Here is a 12,680-nt window from a genome sequence, read left to right as displayed (position 1 = left end):
TTTAAAGCTTTGCAGGATATGTTGAGTGCCGACACTAGATAAGCTTCATCTAAGACAAAATCTGTTTTCTGTGCCACTCAGACAGACAGATAACCCTCACCTGCAGATTGTCAATAATCAATATCATGAAAATAACTATCAATCTGATTTTCCATCCTCATATGAAAGACATACTTGAAGTCTCTCACTTGGGATAACAACTCATGCCCAACCTGAGGGGGCTACCCACCATTTTCCAGCAGAGCGGTGTGGCCTCAGACTTGGAAGTGTTGAATCTCAATTAGACCTGGAGGTCACAGTGTAATGAGGTCTACAGAACTGTATCATTTGCCAAAAGCAGAGATGCAGAAAGTGCTTAGTGCAGAGACAGACAGCTCCTCATCTATTTACTGGATGGCAATAGTCATGTCAGCACACACACCTATGGCAAAACCTGTAAGTGACCCTAAGGACTTGATCATAAGATTTGACCAACTTCACAAAACATACAGTATGTAGACTGAATGGTTTAACCTCCCTGACCCCTCTTGTATCTATGAACCAGCTCTCTAGTGAAGATGTTTGCCATGACTAGGACTGCATTTGCATTGCAGTTGGCTGGGTCATCCCTTCCAGTACTGTGGTATAATCTTTCCTGAGAGGGCTGAGCAGTGCGATACCCCAAAGACCGGGGTACACCCTCCCGTACTCTTCTTTTTTTAAAGAGGGTACATCACCCATCTTTATCAATTAGTAAGCACTCACACTGATCTTTACCTCTGCATGACATCGGTAAGGTACGTGAACTAAGACAGGCCGACAAATCCACAGCTGTCAACATCTGAGAGTGAATCTCATCCACACGTGCCGATGCAGACATTTTGATTACCTTAGTGACCTCTACCAGAGAAATGGACAAAACGTCATCTCACCCTTTCAGCTCTGGGCCGCCCACAATGTGCATGTCGTCTGGTTCCTTACATCATCCTTATATTCTCAGTGGACGGCAACAGTTCTCCTCCGCTGATTATAACAGCAAGGCCTTACCTTCACTTCCTCAGTCATCTTACAGCTCAGTCTCTTTGTGGCCAAACATAAAATTCAACACCTGGACTCACCATAATGGGTCAAGCCTGAAGCTCATACATTTGCAGCACCTTATATATAGTTATATATTATTACAGGACGCCTCCCAGTGGAGGTTGGGAGGATAGGGGCAGACACAAAACACTGGGCTTGGAATCGCCTTGGAATCCTTAATCATCTTAATTGCTGTGTTTCATTTTTTACATTACTTTTACAGTGGTAGTTTTGCCAAAGAGCACCTGCTTAACTCTCACAGTAAGTTGCATTCATTACCTGTATCTGTAAAACACATGTGAATCGCATTTCCCTGCTTATTTCTATTCACCTTTGAGGCAAAAGCCCACAAGAAACAGACTTTACTTTTTGATATCAATTTTTAAAACATAAGCAAATGGTCATGTTTATTTTTCATCATAAATAAAACCCTTAACTACTTGCTGCAATTTTACATGTGAGTAAAATGTGTGTGTGTGTCGGTGCAGATGGAAAATACAGGATGTGCTGTGACAGCAGACCAGGGGTCATTTGTCACACATATGCCAGTCATGTCACTGGAGAGAAACAACTAACACACACCAGACCATGGTCATGTGTTTGTGTGTGTTTCGTAAGGCCTACCAATCCCCACGCCATCCCACTCCACTCAAACATGCTAATGTACCTGTGCTCTGCTCTAATTGGTCCCAGTGATGCTCGCCCTGCTCCACCTGTGTTCATGGGAAGCCTCCAGTCAGTCCTGCAGTCAGGCCCCCGCCACTGTGTGCGAGCGTGCAGCGCTAATATTATGCAAACAAACACTTCTTTGTTGTTTGGCACTTCTTGCACCGACCCGCCACTGTGGAAGAAAGGGAGAAAGTAAGTAAAGGGAAAAGGAGAAAGGCATGAGGGGTGGGTGAATGTGTGTGTATGTGAAGGGGGTGGTGGTTGTGCTTGAATTCATTAGTGTGATTACCTGAGGTGTGCTACTTTACAGGGGGTAATCTGCCAGCCCGCTTCATACCCTCCAAACTTCAGCCAGTCCGCTAATGAGTGCTTGGAAAAGTTAGTCAAGGTGGAGAGGTGCTTTGAGGAGCTATACACCCCAGACTAAGGTGTTATTATATATGCTGGAGCAGAAAACAAAGGATGGCTGCATTTTTATAATAGCCACGACCAATGAAGACTGTTTCAGCTGTTTGTTTTGATTCTGATTGCACATAGCTAAATGGTACTATGGGTAGTGTGAATGTGCCAATTGATGAACTCAAAAAAAAAAAAAAAAAAACCCTGCTTAAAGCTTGGCACATTACAGTGCACCCAAGTATGACAGTTTGACTGATCTGTGATATTAAGAGCCACATTTTCTACACCATTTGAGACAACATCCCAGATTAGTCATCAGGACACGAGAGGGCTCAGGTAGTCACATTCAAAGAGTCGCTTCTCTCTGAGGTGATGTCGAGGACTGCAGCTTCCCTCCTACGCTCTAAGAAGAGGTGGATTAGAGGCCAGATCAGCCCCTCTCGCCTTCTCCCTCTCTCTTCTTTTTCTCCCCAGGAGCTCAGGCCATGGCTTTAGAGAGACAGCTGCCATGAGCAAGGCTTAGGACAGTCCATGGGGACGGAGAAAGTGAAAGTGTGAGCGTCAAAGAACAACAAAAAGTGCAGGAAGAGCGTGGTCACGATGGGCAAGACAAAGAGGTGAGAGGGAAAAAATTCAAAAAGGGGAGCCAGAGGATATATATATATATATATATATATATATATATATATATAGATCCTGTAACTTTCCCCTTCCTCTTGCCCTATGCCTCTGCTTTATCACACAGCATCAAAACATAGCTTTAGTCCCCGGAGTGGCTGGCCTTTTTATCTGCTCCCTAGCTTCCCACGGCGGGCCGCATCCACCCATAATCTGCTGCCGTTTCATGTCTGGAGCGCTGTAGAGGAGGATAAGGGACTTGTTCAAGTGAAGATCAATGAGGTTGTATACATAGCATATGTGCATCAGGAGAGTGAAATTCCTTTTTTCTTTTTAAGGTGGCATCTGATCTAATGAAAAAGAACATTATACATGGATGTATTGAGAAGCCATGTCTGAGACCTAAAAGTTTAACAATAATTATCATTAGGCTCTTGACTTAAATTGAAGCGTGGTGAGATTTTTGTCACACTGTAAACAGCAGCTACCTTTTGTTACTAAACCAGCTCTCTGTGGATCAAACATGAATAGACACAATAAAAACTGTAAACATGTTGCATTATACATTTGTCAAAAACACATTTGGCTGTATGTCACAAGCACCTTGTTATTTAAGACAGTGCCAAGTGTCTGTGCCTGAAAAATCAAAGCATACTGGTGTATTGGCAGCAATAGCCAGGGTGTGAAACTGTGTCAGTGAAGTAAGGGAAATCACCAGAGGCTGTTTTTCTATTCCTTCCACAGCTGGCTGACAAGATCTGCAAGGACTAATTGTGCATCAGTTGGCGGCTGCAGAAATTCTCGGTTTGTGCTTTGAATCTTCTTTGTACTGTGGGCTACCCGTCTTCCCACCCAAGTGGCACGCACTCACACCAGACTGAGGGAACTTAAAAGTGCAACAGAAAAGCCTTGGGACACACAAAACACAAACACACACACAAATACAAATCATCGATCGACCCCAAAGTCAACCAGTGACCCTGACCTCCTCTACCCCTCCAGGAACAATCTCCTGCAGGAATCTGTGGAAAGAAAAAAAAATACAGGAAAGTTGGATTTAAAAAGATGTCGGAGAGAGAGAGAGAGAGGGAGACAGAGAGACATAATAAAGACACTGAACAAAATGACACTGAGTTGATTGTGTTGGAATGAGTAAAAGGGGAAGGGAGAAAAACTTTGCATTTGGAACTGCTGATCAAAGTAATTCCCACAGGAAATCTCTCTTAATGAGAGCTGTACAAGGAAAGAAGGGTGGAAGACAAGGAGAGAGTGAAAGAGAAGAAAAGAGGGGTATGGCACGCCATTCCTACACAGGAAAAAAAGGAGATGAATCATACAGCACCTAGTGGAAGACATGGGTGTGTGTGTGTGTTTGGGGGTGGGGGGTGTGTGAAGGGTGTTTTCAAGATCGTTTTAACGTCTTCACTGAGGGAGCGTCAGAGGCAAGGCCAGGTTAATTAAACCCAAGGGAGTACCAGCTGAGGGGGCCCGCATTTGAATATGTCACAGAAATAGCACGAGTGTGTCAGCCGAAGCCGGATGGCGGGTCTCGGCGAGCAAACATGTTGACTATGCATTACACACTAAAAGGAAGAGAGAGAAATACAGACAGTCAGACAGCAAGGGGTGGGGGCTCCGAGATAATTTGCGTGGCATCGATGCTGTGCTCTTTTATACCCACTGCGCCACCGGATTTCTCTGAGTTATTAATGTTTGTCATTAGCTGCAATACGCTGGAGGACAGTGACTCGGAAAAAAAAAAACTGCAGAAATTTATATGGGACAAATATTGACAATAGCTGGCTCCTGGGTATTGGAGAAGAAGAAAAGATGCAAACTATGTTAATGAATGGTAATTAACCACCAGGGTTTGTCTCTCCTGGATCCCAGCTAAATTGGTCCCCGAGTTGCAGCTAGAGACAGTCCTGGCCTAATCCTTTATTATAAAAAGATAAAGGAAAACGACATCATTAGCATATATTTGAGAAGGGAGGGGGGATTAAAAAGTGGAATTATTTCTTTTTAATTCCTGAACGGAGGATTCTTCACACTATTGTTAATTATACATAATAAAAAGAAAGGGGGAAAGTGGTAAAGAGAAAAACAAAAGCTAGGAGAGGTAAAGAAAGGAGCAAAAAAAAATAAGGGATGATTTTAAGGGAGGAGTGTGAGGTCTCTTGTGTAGGAAGCCAACTCAAGGACAGAGGAGACCAGGATCATGGTTTAATATTCAAAATGAATAATAAGAGAGGGAGGAAAAGGGAAACAGATAAAAGGGGTTGGAGGTAGATATGTCAAGGATGGACCCACTCCTCTAATACACCCCTGTGCTGCGCTGTGCTGTGTGTGTGCTCATGTGGACCCTTGTTAATGATGTCAACAGCAGGGGTCACTTGTTACAGACAGGAACCATGCCAACAGTCAGCTGCCAATCATGAGAGAGGTGTGAGAACCCTGCTGTTCACCAGAGCATCCTCAGTCACCATCACACACTGACTAACAGTCCTTTGAACTGCTGGAACGAACAAAATACAAGACAGCATTTAGACAGGAAACAAGACCATGAAATTCGTAACAATAAATGCCGTCTTTGAAGAAGAAAATGTGGACAAAAATATGAGAAATTCGTTTTTATTTAGAAATTAAAAAGAGGGTTTCTACAAGAAAATTATTGATTATTATTATTTAGCATAATTGCCTATTAAAATATCAGCAGAACAAATACTTAAACAGTAGGAGCTATAACAATTTGTATTATTTTAAGCATCTCAAATAAAGTTAATTTACTTAAGAAATAAATACTTAGCTCCAATCATTGACTGTCTGATTGTCTGATAAATGGATCTAACAGTGAATACTCTGATCTGTGCTGCACTCTAGACTTTCTCAAAGTGTCGACTTGGCATTGTTAGGTCAAGTCCCTGCACCCTTAGGTCCGTGAGGTGCCAAATAAATTAGGGGGAGAGGTAAAATAGAGTAAAAAAAAAAGTCCAACTTAAACATTAGCGTAAGCATTTGCCTTATCACCCCAGGTCTGCGTTGAGAGTGGGGGAGAGTGGCTGCACTGTAAATTAGCTTGGCGCTAAAGGGCCCTGTCTGATAGACATAGTGCACCGAGCGCTAACACAGATGTCGAGGGCTCATTTACAAAAGCCGGGCTGCTGTGTTGCGCCAGTGGCCCAGAGTGAGTCGACAGCGCTTTTCTCACAAATATTGGTTCTGCTGCCCCGGCTCAGCTTGGCTCAGCCCAGCTCCCACTGAGTAGGAGCCGGTGAGGGAGAGAAGAAGGGAGGGAGAAAAAGAAGAGGATGACAGTTTTCCCAGCCTCAGCCCAGGGAGTCAGGCTTTTTCGCTGACTGGTGTTGTGAGCGTGGCCAGCTCTTCTGTCAGCACTTTCCTCTCCTTCATCTTCACGCGCACAGCCTCCATTAGCTGGCCGGCAGAGGGGATCTGCAGGGGAGGGGAAGGATAGAAAAAGGGTGTGGGGGCAGTGGTAGAAAGGGGTTAGAGAAAATGAGGAAAACACACAAATACACCACTATTAAAAAAAGCCAGATTTTGACACCTGGCAACTTTTCAGAAAGTCTATTTGTTGTCTTGTGAAACTAGAGAACCTCACATGGGGCCTGCGGACTTGTGAAACTTTTGAGGGACCATTCACATTGAGTGTTTTGACAAAGCAATTCATAAAACAGGCAGCACAGCAGTAGTTTCAGCATTTCATTTCACACTTTCCTTTTTTTCTGAGTGTCCATTCTCAATCAGTGATAATCCATGATTCTTAAGTATTAAAAGAAACGTTTTATACGTACACAGTAGGTATTTTGAATCAGATCTATTGGCCAAGTACATTTACGCATACACAGAATAATAAACAAAAACATGTGGCTAACTTACTAACTGTATTTTTGCATTGAAAATGGACTGTGGATTTTGTATCTCAGCTTTCATTGGAATCACGTCAGTAAGGGATCACCTCATGGCCAATGTGGACAAGAGGAATGATTACAGCAACTAAACATGATACATATGGGTTGTGGGAAATATTTTACGGCAAACTGAAAAAATGTGACGCTGCCATTTAAGTACAGCATAATGGAAACCATTGCCTTGTTTCGGTGGGGCTGAAGACAAACTACACTTTCCCTAGAAGCTTAAGTTGATCACTTTTCAGCAGACATGCCCTGAAGCATAATTAAAACAGCCTATGCATCACTGGGGACATTTATAGCATTGTTGTGTTTTTACTGGACTGTATCTGTCCTGGGAAGGGAAGAGGATGAGAGCTGATGTGCACTAAATCATACAGGATTACAAAGGTTGAGTATGCAGAAATTTCTATGTGTGTTTTCTTAATTTTTGTTGTGCAAGTGCTGGAAAGGTGAAAATAAAGTGGTGGGCAGGACTCTCCTCAGTCTTTGGGCCTAATTGTGTTTTTCTTCTGAATCGACACAAGGATTTTATGGTCATTAGGGCGCCTGATCAAAGGTAGACATTTGTACTGTATCACCCATAAATATTCACTTCAAGTTATGTGCCTTTTATAAGCGCCTTTTTTTTTTTCAAGCAAGGGATTCAAATTAATTCCCTGAGCAATTTCCCAAGTCACATGGCCTCAGATGAGAAGTGGACAGGCCGAACTGAAAATAGTGACTTCAATATTATAAAATGTTTCACTTTTCATCTCTTAAAAGAGAATGTGAAAACATAAACTACTGAAGCATCCAGACAGAAACAAGCTGACACAAGCCTGAAGTGCTGCAACAAACTTTACTGTATAACATCTCCAGGAGGGAATACGAGGTATCGTGTTGCTTTGAAGTGATTAACACAAACTCGCAACACATATTGGAATTAGGTCTGTAGCTGACATGTTTTAAGGACACAGAAAAGCACTATGATGTGATTTGAAACCATCATCTTATCAATTTCCAATACATCTGGAGAGTGAGTGCCTCAGAAACTCACATGCACAAAAACACACACAGTCCCCCTGCCCCTTGACACCTCTGTCTTCTTCATTAAAGGTAACAGGAGCTGGGAACACAAGGCCTTGTGTGCTGGGAAGTGTGTGTGAAAGTGTGTGTGTGTGCACACTTGAGCGTGTGCTGTACAGTGGGGAGTCAGTTCCAGCAGCACTGGATGCATCAAACACACAGCACTATTCCTCAGAGAACCACTACATTGAAGTAACTGCTGAGATATCTCCCTCTGCCTCTGTTCTCCAGGGAAAACTCACTCTATCTGTTTTACACACACACACGCACGCACGCACACGCACGCACGCACGCACGCACACACACACACACACACACACACACACACACACACACACACACACACACACACACACACACACACACACACACACAATTTCCTGATCAGCTAATTGCGCTTAGAGCCACTAACTATGCAAACAACCCCCACTAAAATAGAGACACAGCCACAACACAAGGCTCTATGGGACAGCAATGTGGGAGACTGGACTGGATCATTAAAAGTACAGATATGGGAATATGGGTAAACAACACTAACAGGTAAACATGATCTAGATAAATCTAACATGAGTACGATTTAAGCCTAAAACATTTTAAAACTACAAAAGAAACCCTACTTCTACTTTCAGTTTCTTCATTTTTTACAAGTACTTTTTGGAGGATTTTAAGTCTTTATCACAGACAGTGGGGAGATGACAGGAAATGAGAGAAGGATATGCAACAAAAGTCCCTATAGTCCCTATACTTGAACTGGGTATGTTGCAGTTCATGGTCAGTCCTGAGCACAGGTATGACAGCATCAATATCTTTATAATGATTTGGTTTGTTTTTTATAGTTGATGCATGTCACCAAGTACAGTGAGACACCTTTCTAGTCTCTTGGTTAAAAAATGATTCTATTGAATTAAAATAAAATACCTCTTGTTCTGATTTGTCTCCCTGAGGTTTGAGACTCACATCGTATTCACACTCAGGCTCACAAATGGGACAAGCAGGACTATCATTCCCTTTCATCTAACTGCCACATTTGCTGGGGACCGATACCCTGCAGGGTGGTTGGAGGTAAGCTGTGATCCAGCTGCTCTACTGGATCCCCTGGGCTGCTTAAGGCAGTGTTAGGAACTGGCAGTAATGTTATGCTACAGTTGATTTAGCTGGGCCCCTGTCCCCTTTGGCAGCTCAAGCCAGCACCAGCGCTAAGCAACACAACCACTGTTTTGCAAGAGGTCCTGTCCCCTTTGGCAACAATGAAATAGCTACTGTAGCATTAAGCCATGCTAACTCACATCCATTACTATTCAAAAGGCCCTAAAGAACAGACCTTTTGTTTAGGTATGATCTCATGAACATGTTTCAGAAGTGAATGAACGTGTTAAGCCACTGACACTGACAGTGTGTGCGTGTGCATATATATATATATATATATATATATATATATATATATATATATATATATATACACACACACATATGTGTGTGTGCGTGTGTGTGTAGGTGGGTGGGTGGGGTGTGTGTGCGTGCATGTGTGTGAAAAGACAAGGACAGGAGCTGCAAGCAAAAGGTGTTTTTATGAGCCAATTAAATGACATTGCTACTCTATAGCCTGGGGCACACCTTAAGGCAAGGAGCAGCTCAAAGCTGCAGCACTCCAGTGACCATTGTCTGGTAGTGGCATTACACACACCAACTTTTTTTTCCTTAAAAGATCGATCATTCCAGCTCTTTTGTCTTCTCCCTTGGAACGGGTTAGCGCAATTATTTCCAAGGGCCCAGTTTGTGAGGAGCTGTAGAGATTGTGTCAGACTGCTGGATATCTAAATGAGTAAGAATGAGGAGGGAGGGGGAATCAGGGAGCCTAAAAGAGATATAAGGGTGTACATCATTCAAATTTCTGCTTTTGCTCAGCAAATAACAACTGAGTGTTTTTTTCTCAGTCATTAACCAGTTTACCACCTTATCAATATAATATAATTATAATATATAACTGTAATTGCCATATATAATTCAGTAGATGTTGCTGCTTAATTTAACTCCAATATTCTACGGTTGACGTGACTTTTGGGTCCTTCAAAAGTCCTACAGGAGTATATACCTGTATACCTGTAACAACATCATAACTAAAATACAGTATATTTGTACAGTAATAAACAAAGATGTATACTACAGCTTAATTTCAAAATAACTCTAAAAAAGTAAGGTGACATTTAACTGGAATGACATGGGTTTTTCCAGAGAGGTGAAGGATTCCTGTTAGAAATCTTTGTCCCTGGCTGGTGAGCTGTCTCCAATCTAGGCCACTATTCAAGGTAAGGGAGAAGTAGTTACAGTAGTTTTATCACAGAGGGGGAAAAAACAGCTCTTTGATCTTTGATCTTCTCACTTTTGTTTGAAAATCAAATTTATCAAACGGGGGAATAACAACAACAACAACAACAACAGCATGATAAATAGATTTTTAAAAAAAAGCCCAAGCACAAAGGCACCGTACTAAGAAGTCTTGCATTTGATTATCTCCGATAATGAATATGTCACATTTGCAAAAAGGGGCTCAGGTAAGAAAATCACTAAAGCACCGACAAGCCTATTCTCTCCCTCTCCTTCGTAATTACCTACCCCTGCAGCGGAACAGATCCCTCTCTTTTCTCCCCTTTAGGCCACTAGAGACTGATATGAAAGGGAATTGGACACTTGGGGCCACAAATACTGTAATTAAAAATCTCTCCTTTTCTTGATACGTTGTTTGGAAACATCATTTCAGTGCGCAACATGCATTTGTTAGGGATCTGACCTAAATACACCCTAGATTAAACACAGGAAAGCACCGGGTCTTTGTTTCAGGTTCCTACTCATTAAGTGTGAAAATTAGGTGATTCAGGCACGACTGGGGTTTAAATATAGAAAGGTGATATCCATACAAAAGAGATGCAACCTTTAGGTAGAATCCAGCAATCAAGAACACACCCGTGATTATGGCTCATTGGCCAAGGTAATGCACTGGGAAGTAGTGACAATCTACAAAAGTGGCTGTGCATTGAGCAAACTGTCACATACAAAACAGGATAGTGGTTAAAAAAAAAAAAAGAAAAGAAAAAAGATTGCCTTTCAATGTTTGTTCAGAGACATAAGGGAATGTAACACGTCTAGCCATTTATTCAGTGAGGAAATTGATTATTAATTCTCTTTCTGTGTTAATTTTGAGAGTCCACTGTGCTCCAAAGGACGGCCCTTGGGTGCAATCAGACTGGCAGTAACCTTTAAAGTCCATACCTCAAGAACAATAATATTATTCACCTGCCTATTCCAAGCAATCTAAACGTGCTGTTTGCTATACTGTAGCTTGCCAGGTTAAGTAATGACCCCAACCCTTTAATGTCAAAGGAACAGCACCAATAAGCTACATCTGCTGTTTGTATTCATGTGAATTACAAGTCGAACACACTGACTAAGTCACATTGTGCAATGGCATCAACAACTTTAACACCAGTCTCCTCCAGGGAACCTCCCTCCACTGCTCCAGTGTCATATTTACAGTACAAAGGCTCAGCTCGAGTCCCCTCCACACACATACAAACATACTTACAGAGACAAAAAAAGAGTGGCTGATTTAATTAGTTCAATCATTAAATGAGGCTTAATTAGAGTCACTTTCCTTCAGAGAGAAGTGTGGGACTCAGAGCTGTTCCTTGTCATTACAGAGGCATAATGAGCCACACAACACAAGACTCTACCCCTCACCCTCACAGCACCGACAACAATAGAAAACTTTCTCTGTACATTAGTAAGGCACGGAGCCTTTGATATGTTTAATACTGAGGGTTAATGATGTAATGCCCTATGAAGTGCCAATATAGTGAGAAGCTTTGACAAAAAGTGACACAAATAGATAGTTATTTTATGTCATAAAAATGATGCCATTTACTGTTGGAGCAATGAGCTACAGCAACCTCTCCCCAAAGTTCGATAAAGGTTTGAAATTACAAGATTCATTTCAGCCCTGTAGTCCATCCATAAACGCTTTTGTTGTTTTATAACATGTCCAGTCCAGATTGGTCCAGCCTGTCTCTACTACTGTCTTAATGTAATGTTCACCTGCTTGTTATAGTTTGGAGGCTGATAAGAAGTGATGCTTGTACGTCTCCCCCGGGTGTGATTGTGAGGTAAATATTAGCGGGCCCTCAGCGCCACCCCATACCAGTAAACCAAACCACTGTCCTCTCATAAAGAAATCAACAGAGTCAATGACTTTTTAAACGTTATTATGCTGTCATGAGGCTTGAGATGGGTATATGTGTGTACAAAATGAGTCTGAAAAATGATCTGGAGGGAATGTGTGTGCTTGCGTGCATGTGCACACGCTTGCATGCACATGCTCCTCCTGTTCATTATTGGCCAGCAGCAGAAGCCAGTCATTTCCCTGTCTTCATAAAGACTTGGCCCATTAAATTCTACCTCCAGTCAATAATTAGGACTCCACAAATAAACCAAAGGCAATTAAATCAATGCTTCCCCGGGTCGGTGCCTGGACCCCACAGCCCACATGGACACTCCATCTTCACTGCTGGCCTTATTCATGGTGGGTTGCTGTGGAGCCATACAGTGCACCCCCTGGCCTGCTCATGATTATTAGATAGCACCGTCCCTCGATCCTGGCTATGGAGCGCTGCTTATGGTGGCTCTCTACTGAGAGGCATAGGGTTTGATTTCATTAACTCACCAGTGGAGGTGAGAGACGAGGAAATGAATGCAATGTTTCATTTGGTTTTGAGTGGACATGTGGGGCAGCGGAGAGGGGGCTCCAGAAATCTATGCCACTTCCTTGGCATGAAGGGAGCAGTAAGTCAACACATACACAGTCACATGTCTCCACAACATTTGCCAAAGTGTTGCGGATGTCTCTCTTTCTTGTTATGTTGACATGTGGCAGTGCATGACAGTGAT

General features: G+C 42.5%; 1 protein-coding gene across 1 annotated transcript in view; it reads right to left on the bottom strand.

Annotated features, from left to right (window-relative positions):
• Positions 1 to 5,360: 5,360 nt before the first annotated feature.
• Positions 5,361 to 12,680, bottom strand: part of cntln (centlein, centrosomal protein) — an 81,149-nt gene continuing 73,829 nt past the window's right edge. The window contains exon 27 of the mRNA XM_056372886.1: positions 5,361 to 6,195. Within this exon, the coding sequence (XP_056228861.1) occupies positions 6,085 to 6,195 (111 nt within the window). The 3' untranslated portion in view covers positions 5,361 to 6,084. The remainder of the gene's footprint in view (positions 6,196 to 12,680) is intronic.

The sequence above is a fragment of the Seriola aureovittata genome, chromosome 3, assembly GCF_021018895.1.
Source record: "Seriola aureovittata isolate HTS-2021-v1 ecotype China chromosome 3, ASM2101889v1, whole genome shotgun sequence".
Taxonomy (NCBI): domain Eukaryota; kingdom Metazoa; phylum Chordata; class Actinopteri; order Carangiformes; family Carangidae; genus Seriola; species Seriola aureovittata.
This window is presented reverse-complemented; position numbering and strand designations above follow the sequence as displayed.